The sequence below is a fragment of the Labrus mixtus genome, chromosome 18 (assembly GCF_963584025.1).
Source record: "Labrus mixtus chromosome 18, fLabMix1.1, whole genome shotgun sequence".
NCBI classification, from domain to species: Eukaryota; Metazoa; Chordata; class Actinopteri; order Labriformes; family Labridae; genus Labrus; species Labrus mixtus.
The window spans coordinates 19,647,615-19,666,477 of NC_083629.1; the positions used below are offsets into that span (position 1 = coordinate 19,647,615).

The following is an 18,863-nucleotide window of genomic DNA, read 5'->3' on the forward strand; positions in this document are numbered from 1 at the left end:
AGGATTCAATTCAATTCAAAAAACTTTATTTGTCCCCGGGGGGCAATTCAAAGGCACACAGAGCAGTAAATTAACAACAGTGCAAGTAAACGAAACGTTTTAACCTAAATATAAAGTGTCAATTTAAATACAACTTAAAGCTTAAACTTAACTTAAAAATACAAAATATAAAGGAGTAGATATAAGTGGACAGTGATCGGACTAACAGATGTAAACAGATGTAACCATAACTATGTGCAGTAAACGAGAAATATATATATATATATATATATATATACAGAGCTATGTGCAAGTAGGCTAAATACTAATACAATATAACTGTAAAGGTACAAATGAGATAAATAAAGTGACAGTAGTGCAATGATGGATAAGAGACAACAGGAATAAAGTAACCAGAACTGTATGAATACTGAAATAGAAAGGATAGAATAAAGTGATGTAGTGCATGAGACCAGAAAATCGTGACTTAAACCATCTTGCAGAAAATCTTCCTCGATTGCACAACATTCTGTTCGCGATTACAGCTGTCAGTCGATAAAAAAAGGTAAACAGGCAGGTCAGCGGCCTGCAGCTCTGGGCAGCTGTTCCATTTCTGGCATTTTCACCGCTCGGCATTCCAGCTGTCTGATGTCATAGACCCCGAAACCCTCCATGTATTCCTCCGCCGCAGGGGCACTACAATGCATTTCAAAGTATGCACAAGAGAGTATGGCAAACTAGTTATAATTTATTGAAATAAAGTGAACCGACGGGGTAAAATGTGACACAATTCTGTGATTATTACTTGTATTTAAGTTGCCGAAGCACAGTTTGTAAAGTTAAAGAGTCGCGGATGTAGACACTTGTTGCTCCTCCAATCCCAGGAAGCGAAACACGCTTGGTACTTGAGTGAACTATCGGACCAAGAGGCATGGGGTGCTACGTTAGTGTGGATCCAAAAACAAACCACAAACAAGCTGACCGTCTTCATTCCCGATAGATATCTTAAAAAGTGGAAATACCGTCGACCTTCATGGCGGATTCCCTCGGGAGCGAAACGTAGCTGGACCACTGTATTGCATCTCGGTGGCTAACGGTAACGTTTACAATTTTGCCCAAAAATATTTACCGGCGACGTCAGCTTCCCAAGGGTGTCGTCTATTTGCTGGAGCATATGTTAGCAGTGAAGCTAATTTTTTAAACAAGTTGTAGTAAGCGAAAAATATCAACATAGATATTAAAATGAACTTTAAATTGCGTTTAGTTGGTTAACTGGATGTCAGACATTTTGGCCCAACTTCAGTCCGTTGTAGTAGCTTTACATTTTTTTAATAAAATGAGTGCACGGTTGACGTGGATACCAGCAGGGATTTAGTTGTGTTGTGTCCGACAGTGGCAGCTTGACTGGGTCGCACTTGTCATTCTTGGGATCAGACTATTAACCGGGAGAGGATTAACTCAACCACAAGCTTGAAAAAAATGGCTACAGCTGGCAAAACCTAATTTTCAAAACGTTTGTTCAACAGATCAGGTAGTTTTTTTGTTTTTTTTCAAGAAGTTAAAAAACAAAACAAAATGCATTTCAAACGATTACTTTGTGACAAATCTTAGTTAATTTATTTATTTTAACTTTCTTTATTGCTTTTACATATTAACAACATTTCCACTTAGTAATGTCCATACAGAATGTGTTTTTTTTTTTAACTTTCTTTATTGCTTTTACATATTAACAACATTATTGTTAACATATTAACCCCCCCCCCCCCCCCCCCCCAATAAGAACAAGATAAACAAACAAACAAATACATACAAACAAACAATTATACCCCTCACCCCCACCCGTACCCCTCCCCTGGCACATATCCCCTAAAGAAAAAAAAAGAGAAAAGAAACAGGGTTGACAATAACAAAAAGTAAGGGTTCTCAGTCTAGATTAAAGTGACATTCTGTGCTTTTGACATATGACAAAAAAAGGGGTTCCAAGTTTTTCCAAAGGACCTCTCAGATCCAGACAGGGTTAACGTGATTTTTTTTCCAGTTTAAGAAAATGAAGCACCTCTTTAATCCAGTTCACATATGTAGGTGGGGCAGAGGATTGAGAATGCTACCAGGTCTTTTTTTATTTGAGGGAAGACAAAGTGCAGAAGGCAACGCACCAAACAGAGCAGTTAAAGCATTTGGAACAATAGTTTTCCCTGTGACCTTGGATAACACAACAAAAATTTCAGACCAATATGTATTTAATGAAGAGCAGTGCCAGAACGTATGTATATAGTCAGCAAATCTTAGTTAATCTGGAGTGGCATTATTTTAAATCGACGAACAATTTGTAATTCACAAGATATTAAATCAAGCACATTAGAATCCTTTAATAAAACGCTTTACTAACACTCAGGTTGCTCATTCACATGTTTTTAAGGTGCACTATGGAGTTTTGATAGAGAAATGTAAAAGTTGGAAAAATGTACAGATTCTGTAGTATGTTCATAACTTTATACACAAACTGTCCTCAAAGGAAAATTTGGTCCTTGTAACACTGAAGATAAAATCCTTCTCGAGATATTATGGTGGTGGGTTCAAGTCTCCTGGTAGTTTAATAGCTCCAAAAAGTGTTCAATGACCATTTTTTTCTTTGAGTAAAGTTTGTGTATTCATTTCAGAAAATACAGCATAGAATTATTTCACTTCTCCAACTTTCAAATTTTACCACCAAATCTAAGTAGTGCACCTTTAATGCGACGAACAATTTGTAATTCACAAGATATTCAATAAAGCATATTAGAATCCTTTTAAGAAAAAGCATTACTAACACTCAGGTTTAACATCCACTTCCAGCTTTGGTTGTTTTTTGTAATAGGCTACTTTGGATATGTTTTGAAATATCTTGTCTCTTTTTCAGGTTTGCCTTTTGATGATGAACCTCGTAATTATGAACATTCGCACTATTTTCGAGGGGTCAGCCAGGAGGATAATTTCTCTTGAGTGAGGGAAGACCTCCCTCCTGAAGAGGTGTGAAACATGCCCCTGCCATTTGGCTTTAAACTCAAAAGAACTCGAAGGTATACTGTTTCAAGCAAAAGCTGTCTTGTCACTCGGATACAGCTGCTCAATGGAGAGTTTGTGGAGTTTACGCTTTCAGTGGAGAGCACAGGACAGGAATGTCTCGAGGCAGTTGCTCAGAGACTTGAGTTAAGAGAGGTATGTATATGTTCTTCATTCAATAGAAGTGCTGATTGTTCTCTCCTGTATGTTTATGTGTCTGATGTGCACCAAGCATATCAGACGCATAAACATATTGTGTGTCATTTGCTCTCCATTCAAACTCAAGTATCAGCACTTAAAGCATGAACAGTGTGGTCAAGAAAAGAATCTGTGAGTCAGAAGTGAACGAAGCACTGTAGTGTCTACATTTGGTCAGTATAGTCAGTCACATGCCGACAGTAACTGTTAATCATCAACAGACAGAGATGTAGGCTGGTATGCTGTCACCCAAATGCACCTCAAAACAACAGTATAGACTGCTGAATGTGCTGGCAATCTGGCAGAGGAACTTTTTCTTTTATGACAGCATTTGTTATTCAGCTGCATGACGCACTAAAGCTTTGGTTCGGTCTGGCTAGCAGTCCAAACAGGTGGTGAAAGGCCTCCTCCCTGAATTAAAGTTTTTATAGTCTGCAGAGGGTAATTTTATAATTTAGTTTTATGTCACCAGGCTTGTTTGCACAATCAATTTTGTGTCCTGAACTTCTGAAAGGTTATGCAGCCAAAATCATTGTCTCAATAATGAATGTCCGCATGGGCTATCAAGTCCTGTGTTTGGAAAATCTATATTAATTCAGCTTCAGACAAATGTTGATGACATTTAATAGAGAGCACTATTAAAATTTCATTCAACTGTTTGTAATTTAGCCTTAAACAAACACGTTTCCTATGTCATAATATAATATGTTCTGTGCTACAGGTCATTTTTATGTCACATTATTATAAAAGAAAATGTTAGAAAAAGACAGAAACATAATTGACTCACTACTATCGCGTGTAAATAGTGATGTTTACATAGAATTTAGTGGTTTCAGAGAGGCTGCAAACCACAATAGGGCTCTTTCAGCTAACGTACACTTGTTGTGAGATGTTCAGACAGTCAGTCACAAGACTGAACAGTAAGTTCCCACGGCATTAGGGAAGATTGCAGTTGTCGAAATGTCAGCTCTACATGTGTTTTGAATATCATGTAGATGGTTCAGAGAAGGCTCACAGCTTTTTCTTGTCTTGTTAAGAGTGATTTCCTTTGAGAGAGCTACTACAGATAGTTAAGTCCAAATTCATGTGCCTAATGTATAGATGTTCTATAATGTACTTAATCACAAATTAAATATCAATTACTTGCTTGTCTACTTGGCTTTTTAGATAACATTCTTCAGCCTGTGGTACTTCAACAAGCAGAATCAGCAGAGATGGATCGACTTGGAGAAGCCGCTGAAAAAGCAGCTCGACAAGTACGGGCTGGAGCCCACCGTTTACTTTGGAGTCGTGTTTTACATACCCAGTGTCAACCAACTGCAACAGGAGATCACAAGGTGATGTTCCAACAGCATCATGAAGTGTGGCGTCTCAGCCCTCAACCTTTTTATCTTCACACAACTTCACCTTCAACAATCGCAGTGACATATTAAATGATTGCTAAGCAAAGTGTAGTGCAACCACTTTAAGTATGTTTGTGTGTGTCTGTCAGAAATCTAAAGACTAAATAAAGGTGCCAAATGTTGATCCTTAGACTCAAATGCCACCTCAACTAAGTGATGGATTCTAGTCTTTGTATATTTCCCCATCCATCTCTGTTAATACTTGGACCCAGAAAGAGGTTTCAAGTGGTTTAAACATGTCACAAATCATTTCAATACGTTTTAGCCTGTAATGAGAAGTCAGCTATTTCTGCAGACTTGAACAAAGTTGTTGTATTTGTTTGTTGGCTGCTTGTCTATTCTCCACTCTTATGTAATCTTTTCTTTTCTCCACAGATATCAGTATTACCTGCAGCTTAAGAAGGATGTTCTGGAAGGAAGGATCTCATGCTCACTTGAACAAGCTGTTCGTTTAGCTAGTCTGGCAGTGCAAGGTAATGTGAACATATAAACCCTGCAGGGTAAACAGATGCCCTCTTCACAAATGCACTCCTCAATTTTTTTTTTTAGATAATTTCAGGACATTGAGGCCCTGATATTTTCGACGGACACACTCTCAACACTAGGAATACTCTGTTGGGTTTGGGGAAGGGGCAGCAGGGTAGGGTGTGCAAAATGAGGAGGGGGAGGAGTCTGTTTCTGGATATCAATACACCACATATACGGACACTTCTGCAGGGCAAATACAACAGTGGAAAGCAATATCAAGATAATCGAGTTGAGGCGTAAAGAGTACAAAGCAGCAACATTTTGTTGAACCTGAACAACGTCATCACCCCGCCGGCTAGCTTGCAGTGAATTTTCTCTGTATGCGTTCAGACATCAGCTCAACACAACCCTTGCTGGTGTATCACTAGGGCGCTGGTAGAAAGAGTGGACAAAGTCAGTGAAAAACTGGACTGTTAGCATTCACACATCATATCGAGGTGTTGTTGGGATGTTTTCAGGAGAACTGTGCATGTGTGAAAGGGACTAGAAACCTCAGTTGACACGTCTGAAGTTTATTGTTGTAAACCTTTTTTGATCCCAGGCAGAGTTGGACAGCAGTTAGTCATTATATCAGGCAACAACTGCTGAAACACTAGTTACTCTGCATGCACTGGTCAACATTTACTTTCTGTGATATTTGTGGACAGGGGTTTGCACAAGTTCAATATGGTTGTTTGCAAGTTTGAAAGGGTACAGGTGTTGGTAATTGTTTATAAGCCTATTGATGATCAAACGGTTGCGAAGACTGGTGTCTTCTGAAAGCAGAGCACAAAGAATTTGACTTTAGGTTGAAGTTTTACGACTTATTGCAAACAAAATCTGTTTTTTATCTGCCTTGTTTTAAGTGTTGGTGATCTCTGCGCTTTGCCATTTTTACTTTGCAATAAACAGCTCTTATAAATCCCATTTAACCCCAACAGCATATTAATATGGTCTGGGGTGTTTGTTGTAAATGTGAACTTCCCCCTGTATGAACATGTCCTCCAACTGTTGCCCAGCCAGAAAAATCTCAAACACTGCTGGCAAAGTTATATCAGGCACCGCAACTCTCTGGCCTGGGTGTTAGCATTGCAAAGCTGCTGAGATCACTTACTGCTGCAGCCATGTTCAAATGACTGACCAGCATGCAGCATTCGGCCGACAGAAACATTCTTAAGAAAAGTCTTCCTCTAAGTTGTGGTCGGTGTACAAGTTGTCATGCAGACTTGACATATGTGCTGTAAATAAAGCTGCTTGATTCCTATTTTTTGTCCTTGGTGCGATATTTTGGAATGAAGGGCAGTTTCAGCTACTGAACAGTGCTGATGCCTGGGATGCCCAACATTGTTGCGAGTGCTGCCAGCAGGAAGGCTGGAGCTGGTACCAGTTTTGGATGTCTACGTTGTCAGTCTCTGAAGCAATTCCCTTAAATAAAAAACAAGCCCCATCTCTCCAAAAGCCATTACACCACAACGCAATTCTTGGATGTCTCTTTGGCCTTGTACTAAATACAGTGCATGGGCATGCAATAGGTTTTATTCAGAGAGCAGTGTCATGCAGAGTATGCCCTGCTCTATTTCTCATTTATTGTGTCTCTTTTTGTCTGCAGCTGACTTTGGAGACTTCAATCGATATGATTCTCAGGAGTTCCTACAGAAGTTTGTCTTGTTTCCGATTGTAAGCATATTATAATCAAATGGAGTTTGTTCATTTCTCTAACTAGGCAGCATTGTACTCATTCTGATTCTTTTTTTATAATTCTTATTCTTTTTGAAGGACTGGATCCAGGATGAGCGAGTTCTGGAGGAGGCCACTCAGAAAGTGGCTCTTCTTTATCAGTCGTTTAGGTGAGCAGTTGTTTATATTCAGCCTGCCTGTTCTTTGTGTTGATCAGCAAACAGTGTTACAGGAAGTGCAGTCCTTTTGCATCTATTTCCTTAAACCACCTTTTTTTTATCAGTGTAATCTGGATTTACTTCAGATCTGGGGGAGGCCAAATTTAAGCCACCTTTGTTATTTATACTTGAATGGGCTAATAGAGCTGGACTTAACAGCTTACCAGACCCAGTTTTTTCCCACGCTGATCAAAATGTTGTCTTTTATCAAAAGATTCACCATTTCCCACTTTATTAAAGTAAACTCAGCAGAATTATTTTGACTTATTTCAACTTTTTTGACAAGTTTAAATGTTGCTTTTTGTTGTTGTTGTTGTTGTTGTCTCTTGTGGGTTTTTGTTTTTCAGGAGGCTTTGACATTTCTGTTTGTGTTTTGTTTCTTTGTATGTCTTATTCAGGGGTTTATCAGCCCCAGAGGCAGAGATGTTGTACATGCAAGAGGTGGAGAAAATGGAAGGCTATGGTCAGGAAAGCTATCAAGCTAAGGTAGGTTTACCTGGTCCAACCTTGAACCTTGAACTGGACAAATGATGACAATGTTGACGTTCTGAATGTGAGCTAACGAGAAATATATATATATATATATATATATCATCTCTAAAACCGCCCAGTTTCATCCAACTACTGTTTGTTTTAAATAGGTCTCGATTCCTTTATCAGAAACACTGTTGCTTATGTCTATTCTATTTTTTTTTGTCTCAACAGGACAGCACAGGCACAGATGTTACACTGGGTTCTTGCCTAGAGGGCATCTTTGTCAAACATAAAAATGGCAGGCCACTTCTTCTATTCAGGTAAGTCTGGAAACAAATTTAGAAAAATATTTGTTTGACTGTTGAAACAAAAGGCTTAAAGTGCTGAAACATGATCTACTTCCTGAATTAAAGCGTTGTCTGCTCACTTGTGACTCTGGGCAGCAATTAAATTGAATCCGATGCCTCTGATTGAGTTTCGTGTCACAGCTCACAGCTATTCTTGAGCGAGGTTTTCCCCTGTAGTGCTCCACGATGCTCTCTCAACTTAAATCATGAATGTTGCACTGGAAGAAATGAGTCAGGCTGACTGCGATAGCTGAAAAGAACTGTGGGAGCATTATCTTCTGCTCTTACATTCTCGATCACAGCTGAACTCTGCCTTCGTCCCATAACGAGTGCCCACAAGTGTATGGCTTTTATTAAGCGCTGTTAACGCAGTCTCTTAAAAGGGATTTGTGACCGCCATGACATCATGTGTTGTTTTTTCTTTCTCCCCTCTCTCTTTATGTCACTGCGTTCAAATTGGCTGTGTAGGTGGAATGAAATTAACAACATGAGTCACAACAGGTCCTTCTTTGCCCTGGAGCTCACCAACAGAGAGGAGAGTGTTCAGTTCCAGACCGTAAGTCTCTGCTGCCTCTGCACCTTCTTTTCTGTAGACTCTCCCCTGGGACATTTCACGCTCTTATTGGATTTGGGAAAATTGGAAATAGCCTTCATTGTGTTTTGTACCATCAGCTAGTCTTTACAATGCACCTATGTTTGTGTGGGAGTGGGCCATAAAGTTGCATACCATTAGCTGAAACCACCTCTGTATTAAATGTCTTGGCACATAATGATTTTGTTTTCTTACTTCTTTGTGTAGGAAGACATGGAAACCTCCAAATATGTGTGCCGGATGTGTCTGGCCAGACTCAAGTTTTATAAGATAAACAAGAGTAGTCTGTAAGTTGTTTTTTTGTTTTAACAAGTCTAGCCTGGTTCCTGTCTCTTTGTTCTTTGTCGTCTCATGCATGTGTCTCCTCTTCGGAGTAGCCTCACTTCCATCCTCCTCTCTCTTCAGAGAGGAGTGTGACCCCCTGCCTTCTGAGGGCTCCCAGAAGTCCCTTCTCACTCTATCCTTTCCTCGCTTTCCAATGCTCTCTCGTCCCTCTCTGCCTTCTAATAAGGGGTGAGCCACCACCTACATTATGCCCATCAAGCAGATGCAGACACCAGTCGCTTCCTACCACAACAAAACAGGCTCTCTGTTTAAAATGGGTCTGGGGTGCTGTAATGTGTGGGGAATTTTCCTCCCCAAGTGTTATGTGTTTGTTGTTTAATTAATGGGGTATTAATTAACCAGGGATAGAATTGCCATAGATTTTGTTGAAGCTAATGGTGATACTTATCAGTAAAAAAAAAAAAAAGCCACTCAATTTTGGCATTGTAAAGCCAAGACCTTCTTTTTACAATTCTAAATTTAAGGCACTTCTAAACATTTTAATTACAACCTATGATTCTATATCTGTGATTACAGCCGTGTGATTACTTTGAGAACCCGACCGATAAATTGGCCAGCCAATAATATCGGCCGATATTAGCAAATCCCATGACAGCTTGTTTGATCTCTAAAATATAACTATGATTATTCAATTTAAGTTTCTTATTTATTTTGATATAGTTTTTATTTATATTGTTTTGATGCACTTGAAATTATCTGTACCTTTGCTGTGTGTGTGAGTTAAATAACAAAAAGACAAATGAATGTGATAGGGTTTAAAGGTAGCTGTGTTTCCCGTCAGGTCTTTTTGTTAACCATTTATTTGTTTTCCCTCCAGCCAAAGCCAGGCCACAGTTGTCAACCCAGTCAGACGGAGATCCTCTACTCGACTATCTCTGGTAATATCTGTCCTCACTTGAAAGCCATTTCTGTTTATAATGATGTATGTTGAAATGTAGCCTCATAGTTATTTTTTTAGTCTTAGCTATGGGGCAGCATTTAGATCATATGAGCTGTAACTAAGTCTCACTTTTGTTGATTTACAGCCAAAGCCTCAGGGCTACATGATGCCCCCTCCACAAATGCACTACAATGGCCATTTCACAGAGCCGTACACATCATCACAAGGTATGTACTCTGTAAAACAGTGGTTCTCAGTTTAACTTTTTGATAATGAACTCCCCTTTAAATGTTTTTTTTTAAGCAAACAACCCACTGTTATGGAAAAAGCCTTAATGAGCCTGTAACAAATCAAAGGCATTGAATGTGAAGTTATTACATGATGCTAATACTTTCCATTATTTTGTGTAGTTATGTAATTATAACAACAACAGTCTTAACAACCTTACACACTCTAAGACAGGTAATAATTAATTTTCTCTTTTTGCAGACAACCTGTACATGAACAATCAGAACGGCTATTACTACCACTCCCAGACCAGCCTGGACTGCCCTCCTCTGGAATACAGCAGCGGAGGGCGTTTACGTAATGGCAGCGTCTACAGTGCCCACAGCACCAGCTCTTTAACCAATCCACAGCACTACCTTCAGCCCTCACCCATGTCCTCCAATCCCTCCATCACTAGTGACATCACCAGGCCTGACTATATCCCCTCGCACCGCCACAGCGCTCTGATCCCGCCATCCTACCGTGCCACACCTGATTATGAGACAGTGATGCGTCAGAAGACCAGAGGACCGGGCGGAGGGATGGTGTTGTCTCAGGAGCACCGGCAGAGCCACTCAATGAGGAACCTGAACATTGGTAACTCCTACGCCTACAGCAGGCCAGATCCTCTGGTTTACAGCCAGCCAGAGATCAGAGGGGAGCATGGCGGAGCGGCCCAACACCTCCACTATCCCTTCCATCTTGGCTCCAGCTTCCACAGCCCCTCTCCGTACCCATACCCCACAGAAAGAAGGCCTGTGGTGGGGGCGGTGAGCGTCCCAGAGCTCACTAATGTCCAGTTACAGCAGGCACAGGATTATCCAGCCCCAAACATAATGAGAACACAAGTGTACCGACCACCGCCACCCTACCCATACGCCCATCCTCGGCCTGCTAACAGCACCCCTGACCTGTCGCGTCACCTGTACGTCAGCAGCAGCAACCCTGACCTGATCATCACAAGACGTGTGCATCACTCGGTCCAGACTTTCCAGGAGGACAGCCTTCCTGTTGCACACTCTTTACAAGAAGTGTCAGAGCCCCTTTTCAGTGGACCCCCACAGAGACACCCATACCACGCTCAGAAGCGTAACTCCATTGAGATTGCTGGATTAGCTCAAAGTCTGGAGGGGATGAGGGTCAAAGAGCGGACTTTGTCTTCGTCTGCAGCTGAATCTGCTACGCCTCCTCCTGTCCTGCACAGCCGTCAATCTCAGGGCTCTCAACTTGACGTGTTTCTTGAACGTACAAAGAAGGAGGACAGGGGGGGTATTAAGGAAGGCGTACAGTACGGACACAAAAAGTCCCTTTCAGATGCCACCATGCTGGTTCACAGTAGTGGTGAAGAAGAGGAGTTTGAGGAGGACAGCGGACGTCACACTCCACTGTCTCAGGATGCAGCAGTAACTCTTCCTGAGCAGCCGACGCAACCGCATCACAGCTTAACGTCTCTCTCTTCACTGAAAAATCAGCAACAGACTCCCATCGAGCCGCCTCCTGCATATCCCATAGGCTCCTCCCTTGACCCCGCCATAACCAGCTCCCTAGCCTACAAGGTTCACCCCTTGATCCAGGAGAACGAGCCCCTGTACCTGCTGTCAGATTTAAGACAGCCCAGGATTATGCCCTCAGTCTCTGAGGGAGACCTGAGTGGGCAGGCCAAGCAGAAGACCAAGAAGGACTTCAAGAAGAGGCCTGTGTCAGACGTGCCTGCTGGGAAGAAAACCGTGGAAGGTTTGCCCCCTCCGGTGAGTTTTGTAACTGATCTCTCCTAAAGCTTGGAGCTATACTAATATTTATTTTAGGAGATAATGTCTCATGTTTGAAGACGTTATTAAAATGTTCAATTATTTCTGCTTAAGCTGTTCAATTAAGAAAAGTCTAAATTTATATTATTTAAAAAAAGTATTCTTATGTAAATAAGTTATGCTTTCTCAATCAGCAAGCATTTATTTTTCCTATTGGATGGATGACTGGGTATAATGGCCATGCATGCTCCTACTCCATTTTGAAGCACCTACTCAGGCTAGCTATCAGCTACCCTGAGATTAATTGGTGCCGATTTAGTGAAGAAACATGTATTTCAATTTAGTGAAGATTTTCGATAAACATGTGGCAAACACAGGTATTGTGGAAACCATGAAGTACAGCAGATAATCCTAAAACCTTTGAGTTGGAGCTAGTATGCACTCTTCAGTTTTTGTGTGTTCATCACACTTTATGTAATTATTGCAAACTTAAACAATTGTATTGCATATCACATATTTTCCTCATACCATGCAGACCTACTTTCAAAATATCTGTTGGCTTTTTTTTTTTTAAAGATTAGAGGGCTGGTTGATTTTGTCAAAGGGCCTGAATTGTCCCATGGCACCAGTTGAATAGGTCTGGCAAACATGAAGTAAGGTTGAGAATTTAAGGGGAAAAGGACAAACAAACTCAAATGTCTTCATGCCATTCCTCAGAGATGTATTTTTAAATTTTAAAATGATTTTGCCTTGACAGGTTGCATGAAATCTACAAGTTTAATTATGTATCTGCCATGTGGTTGTTTTGAGTAAGGTGAATTGTGTTACTGTAGTTTATTGTTTTACAAATGTAAACATTTTATAACACTAGTTTTATTTTTCTCTGTAGGTGAACTGTTTCTGCTTAGAACACTCAGTTCTTAAGGCAAAGAACTTGAAGTGTCTTGCCTGGTTTAAAAATGTGGGCTGTAGGCTCTATTGTCTGACATAAACACCACATGTTTGGCTTCATATCAAGATCATAGGAGTATGACGAGAAACCCAGACAGCCTCACTTTGACACATATCGAAAGCATGTAGTTGGACGTCCTACAGAAAACCGGATGGGTGACATTTTTTTCAGGAAGCACAGAGCAGGTTTCACTGCCCCTCCCCTCCGTCATACCTGTTCCCTCTCTGTGGGGCTCGTACACTATCGTCCTCACTTCTTGTTACTCTTTTATCACACCAGGGCATGAGGAAAGGAGCGAGGTCAGAGGTGAAGAAGATGGGCCCTCTGAAGGTGGCCCACCTGAACGGCCTGTCAGTGTCCAGGCAGCCGATGCACGACGAGATCAAGGATGAGCCTGAGCGAGCCTCTAACGACGAGAGGGTAGGGCTCTTCACAGCTTTCAATTTTGTCAGCAGTTTGTTCCTTGATAATGGGTTTATAGAGCTTAAAGGAAGTTTAATCAAGGCAGTGTGTGATTTAAATGTTTATTGTGTTTTTTACATGATTTGCCTTTTAAAGAGCTTGAAGAAAAGCGTATAACCAGCAGCTGCTGGTTGTGTTTATTTAAGTTGAGAGCTTGTTATGAACGATATTTGAAGAGAAAGTCTGAGCCAGGACGTTTACTTTTAGATGAACCTGTCTGCCTTGTTAATGTTGATGCTCACAGCGTTGACATCGAAGGTAAATTCAAGACACTTTGTTTATTAGCACTATAGCTCATCAGTTTGTGACATGCACACAGGAATTGTCAACAAAGCTGTACTGTATGTTCTCAAACTTCATATTGATATGAAAAACTTTAGAAGTTGAAGTTATGACAGCAAATACAGACGCATGCAAATGTGTAGAACCATTAAATCACTTAAATCAAATATAATTAAAATTTTGGACAGTAATACAGAGATCGGTGCTTCATATTTGTAGTTTTCTCAAGGAGGCTATCATTTTTACAGAGGTTTTATGTCTTTCAGAACGGGGTGTATGGTAATGCAACAGCCTCCATTCACCACAGTTTACAGTAAACTTTGTTCTGGTGTTGAAAGCACCACTCAGAATGTTTCTACAGGAACAGAAAGTTAAACACAAATTAGCTTGATTGCATCAGTCCCTCATTAAGATCAAAGACAGAAACGGATGCATTTAAAATTAATTTTTTAAGGGGATATGTAAACATTTTCTTTACTCAAACTTCAGCCTGTTTATTTACCATCAGGGGTATTTTCAGTCATTTAGTTTTCATTTAAGATCAAGAAGTGATCCTTGACATTTCTCCACATAATTTACAAGTGTACAAAATTAAACTTGCCCATAAGTCAGTGCTGCTGTTACAATGACACTGATGTACTTACTGTTCCCCTGTGTTTGTGTTTTTAGTGTAAAGCGCTAGAGCAGCACATGGAGAGGGGAGAGCTGCTGAAAGAGTACGAGAGTATCCCAAAGCGACGTCCGTCAGGAGAATGCAACATCGCACTGCAGCCAGAGAGCGGAGACAAAAACCGCTTCCAAGACGTCATGCCTTACGACGACACCCGAGTGGAGCTGGTGCCCACGAAAGAGAACAACACAGGATACATCAATGCGTCACACGTCAGAGTAAGTCAGGAAGACGGTTATTAAAACACTTATCTAAAGTGCACCAGTGCTTAATTGGTCTGTACAGCAGGTTTATATGCTGGTGCAAACAAATCCATTCGCTCCCTGAAAATGTTCATAATGCCATTACACACATGATTTCAGAGTAAGGAATCTTTGACTAAATTGCTGCCATGACAACATCACAAATTTACAGAAATACAGTTTTATTCTGTGTGGATAGAACAGGTGTTAACATCTGGTGATTTTTGACCATTTTAGAAAATTCAAAACTCTCATGATCTTAATAAAAGATAATGTTCTGTCCATCTACAAAACAAAACAAATGGCTGCTCACTGCGACTAACCAGACTATGCGACGTTTCATTCTCTTGCCCCCACTAATGAGGTTACGTTCAGCCTAATTCTTTGTTTATTTTGTTCTTTTGCAACTCTGGGGAATCGAGATAAACGAGTCAGGGTTTCGAGAAATCAGCTGTTTTTCTGTGATACCGAGTAATTTACAGAGTAAATAAATAAAAAAAAAAACATGGATGCATGTCTGCTTTGGTTGGATTGTTTGGTTACATTCTAGAAATAATTTATGGCCATAATGCAGTTGAAGCTGTGCATTATGGGAAGCAGTGTTTTTCTAAAGGCGTTCCTTGTCTTTTTAGATAACAGTGAGTGGACAAGAGTGGAGCTACATTGCTACGCAGGGTCCCATGTCGAACACCTGTCAGGACTTCTGGCAGATGGTGTGGGAACAGGGTGTCTCTATCATTGCCATGGTAACTGCTGAGGAGGTGCGTAGTTTTTTTTTTTTTTAAATATACATTTCTAACTCTCTTTTTATTACTACTCATCACTGTCAGTACTGACCTGTTTGAATGTCCTCTGCGTCCTCCAGGAGAGTGGCCGAGAGAAGAGCTTCAGGTATTGGCCCCGGCTCGGCTCACGACACAACACGGTGACATACGGCCGCTTTAAGATCACCACGCGGTTCCGCACAGAGTCGGGCTGCTACGCCACCACGGGGCTGAAGATCAAACACCTCCTGACGGGCCAAGAGAGGACCGTGTGGCACCTGCAGTACACAGACTGGCCTGACCACGGCTGCCCCGAGGACTTCAAAGGCTTCCTCAGTGAGTGGGATCAGAATCTGTGTGTCCTTTCATGGTCATCACACTTTAACAATCAGACATGTTCAAAACTGGTTCAAAGATTTTTTTTCACTGACTATCATATCAGTTCCTATCTGTCTTTCTGGCTTATGATAAGAGGCACCCAGCCTAAATACCTGCACATGCACAATCGTATTTCTTCTTGTGTGGGCGATATTTGAAACTGCTCTCTTTGCATCGCACAGAGAATATGATTCATGATTTTTGTATGAAGAATACAACGTGTTGAAATGATCTCTTTACAAAGACAGGATTCCACCCACCACTGCAAAAAGTTGCTGCTACAATTATTTCTGTCCGTCTTTTAAAACAGCTGAATGAATGTATCCTGTTTGTACTTAATTCTGAAGTGAGTGTTGTAATGTTTCTCCAGCCTACCTGGAGGAGATCCAGTCTGTGAGGAGACACACAAACAGCATCAGTGACCCAAAGAACACAAACCTGCCTGTGCTGGTCCACTGCAGTGCTGGAGTGGGACGGACGGGGGTGGTCATTCTGTCTGAGATCATGATCGCCTGCCTAGAGCACAACGAGGTAAAAAACGTCCTTCTTGAAAAAAAAATCAAACCTGGAGCAGTAGACAAGCTGTTTCCTGGATTCAGTTTTCCCCCTCATACTGTGACATTCTTTTTCAGGCGCTGGATGTCCCAAAATTCCTGTCGAGGCTGCGCGCTCAGAGGATGATGATGGTGCAGACCTTGTCTCAGTACACCTTCATCTACAAGGTCATCATAGAATACCTCCGCAACTCCAGGCTCATATGAGGCCACGTTTTTGTTACAGCCAACATGGCAGTACAGTTATTACACATGATCGTAGCATGGAGTTTGCTGCAGGTTTATACCAAACTGCTGTATGACCCTCGAGTTTCAGTTTGTGGAGGTGTTAAGATCAGACGAGGCTGAAGGAGTGATGTGTGGATATTTAAGAATGAAGGAGCATAAAGACTTATCTCTAAACAGTATTATATATTATTATTTTTTACATACATTATCGCTTGATGAAACCCCGCACTTTTACAATACTTTGCTGTACATACTGAACCAATGTTAAGCTGCGTAAGAAAAAAAAATCTTTATCATAGATTTGTATCAAAACTAGTTGTATTTTTCAATTGACAAAAGGACACTTTTTAAATAAATATTTTGGGAATGCTGTTGGGTAGATTTGTTCTCAGAATTAAGGAATGTTTTTTTATTTCAAAGAAATGACGACGGGGTGGATCAGGTTGTGAAAATATCCGTTTGTCTCATGAAGGTTTGAGGGCAGAGTAGAGAGGGATGTTAAAGATGTGTTGGATCCTGCATTTAAGTTCAGGAATATCAAATATTTATATGAAGCAGATGATGCTGTTTGTATTCCCCTTGATTCAACTGTGCTACGTGGTATGGACAATCCTCATGTTGAAGAATCCTCCATACAGCAAAACTCAAAAATATTGAAATAGAATAATCCTGATGTGTTTTTGAGAGCTGACAGCTGCTTCACACGTCGTGTCAAACACTGGATTGATTGATGGGGTAGCACAGGTTGCAGAGATTTATGTTTGATGAGAGAAGAATAGGAATGACTGAGAAGGAGAACGAGTTGGGATTCAAACTGGAAACGTTTAATATCTACGCCTTTACAAATGAGGTTTTTTTTATATTAACTAAAACTGAGGGCTGTATTTGATAAGTCGATTTAATTTAAAAAAATGTATCACGACAAAGTGCCTGAGTATCTGCATTGTACATTTGAAAAAGGCTGTGTATTTTTGTGTTATGTGAAGGACATGTTTCTCATCCAGTCATTCATGACTTGATTGATTGCAGTGATTTGTTTTTCTTTAAGCCAATCAAATTGAGTCCAATCCCTGCATCAAGTGTAAGGCCGGCAAACGACTGATCATAACTCTTAGATTTAGATTGAAGAAGTTGTGACAGTTTTTACTTTGTACATAAAGGACGGGGGGGGGGAGGGCGTTTGACAGTATTCATACAGAGCTGGCTGTGGTGCTCAGTGTTCGTGTGGCCCAGAGGAAGTGAGGGACAGACAGTCTCCTGTTACAGCATTCTGCCTGCCACTCTTGTTTTCACTTTCTGATGTAACGAACAGCCTGCTGATTAGAACTGAACGCCTCCACCATAAACGTTCGCCTGGAGCTTTGTCACAGTGTGCGTCAGTTTCCTGCTGCAGCTTGAGGTGGTTGTTTGGGCTTGTGACGTTTCCCTTTTGCAGAAATAATGCTTACAGGCATTGCAGAGTTTACATGAAGTAAAATCTTCCTTTTTTCCCCATCAAATCGCCAACTTAATTTATAATACAGCCAAAGTGAAGTGATCATGAATCCCTTGTTATGTCATGTTTTTGTTGTTTGACACACGGGCAGTGATCTTAACTGGAAAGTAAAAAAAAAAAAAACATGTCTTGACTGAAGTGAAGATGTGCTGTTACTGGATCATTTTATCGGCCCGTATGAATTTGCTTCAGCGTTTTTTTGTTTAAAGATACTGAATGAGTCTTATTTCGGAGAATGAAGAGAGGCGTTTTTGTAGCCAAGGTGCAAATGTGTTGTCCATGTACAGGTATGTTGTCCATAATGTACACAATGTAAAATTCTGCTTTTATGAATATTGGTTATTGTACAAACGATGTATAAACTGTATCTATTGAAAACAAACAAAAAAAAAAGGTTTGCCTTTTGAAAAGAAGTGTAGAAAATCTGAGACGAGAATAAATCATTGGAAATAAATGGTTCCTTTTTTTATCCAGAACACCTGTTATTATTTCAGTCCAACGCGCCACCTAGTGGTTAGAATAATCCATTTACATCTCTGACTGTGACATCAGTATTAATAATTAAACTTGTATAGTGCTCAGATGCTTAACAAGGAATAACAAAAACAATGATTTTTGGAGGAAATGTTTATTAAATAAATTCAGAGTTACAGCAGCTGGTACAGAACCTTTCAGCAGATAATGCTGAGCTGGTATTTTCAAATGTAAAGTAAAAATGTGTTGAAGTCTTAAACAGGAGGCATACATAATGGAATAGAGGGACTTTAAAGTTTTACTTAAGATACATTTCCACAGCTTGTTCTATACATGCAGAAGAGGTTTCAGTCAGTTTGCACCTTTAAGTCAGGTAAGCTCACTCGTCTTTTCATAATAAACTCAAACAGTGAATAGTGAGAGCTGTTAGGAAAAGCTGTTTAATGTATTTGTCCCTTGTTCAAGAATCAGCTCAGGGTGTCTACAGTTTGTCCAAATATACAATCTGTGTTCTAGTTTCATACTACACACACACAGGACAGGGCTGCACAATTAAATCAAAACACTGATATTTAATGTCTAAACAGAGGCTGCAACCTTTGATGAAGATTTGTATTTCAAAACAGCATTTAAATAAAGAGAGGAGGTGCTAAAGGAACATGTTGGTTTGAATCACATGTTCCTG

At 40.5% G+C, this 18,863-nt stretch overlaps 1 protein-coding gene across 2 annotated transcripts; it reads left to right on the plus strand.

Moving 5' to 3' along the window:
• Positions 1 to 871: 871 nt before the first annotated feature.
• Positions 872 to 18,158, plus strand: ptpn21 (protein tyrosine phosphatase non-receptor type 21). 2 transcript variants are annotated; one of them, XM_061062243.1, is made up of 20 exons: positions 872 to 1,075; positions 2,879 to 3,177; positions 4,387 to 4,556; positions 4,998 to 5,095; positions 6,739 to 6,806; positions 6,906 to 6,976; positions 7,423 to 7,510; positions 7,730 to 7,818; positions 8,314 to 8,401; positions 8,645 to 8,724; positions 8,843 to 8,950; positions 9,600 to 9,660; positions 9,808 to 9,889; positions 10,152 to 11,677; positions 12,909 to 13,049; positions 14,043 to 14,261; positions 14,918 to 15,046; positions 15,151 to 15,385; positions 15,798 to 15,958; positions 16,060 to 18,158. In XM_061062243.1, the coding sequence occupies exons 2-20, from the start codon at positions 2,998 to 3,000 to the stop codon at positions 16,186 to 16,188; spliced, it is 3,723 nt and encodes a 1,240-aa protein (XP_060918226.1). In that variant the 5' UTR covers positions 872 to 1,075; positions 2,879 to 2,997; the 3' UTR covers positions 16,189 to 18,158. The 2 variants fall into 2 exon arrangements, with proteins under 2 accessions (XP_060918226.1, XP_060918227.1); XM_061062244.1 differs by lacking the exon at positions 8,843 to 8,950 and having other exon boundaries at positions 873 to 1,075.
• Positions 18,159 to 18,863: the final 705 nt, after the last annotated feature.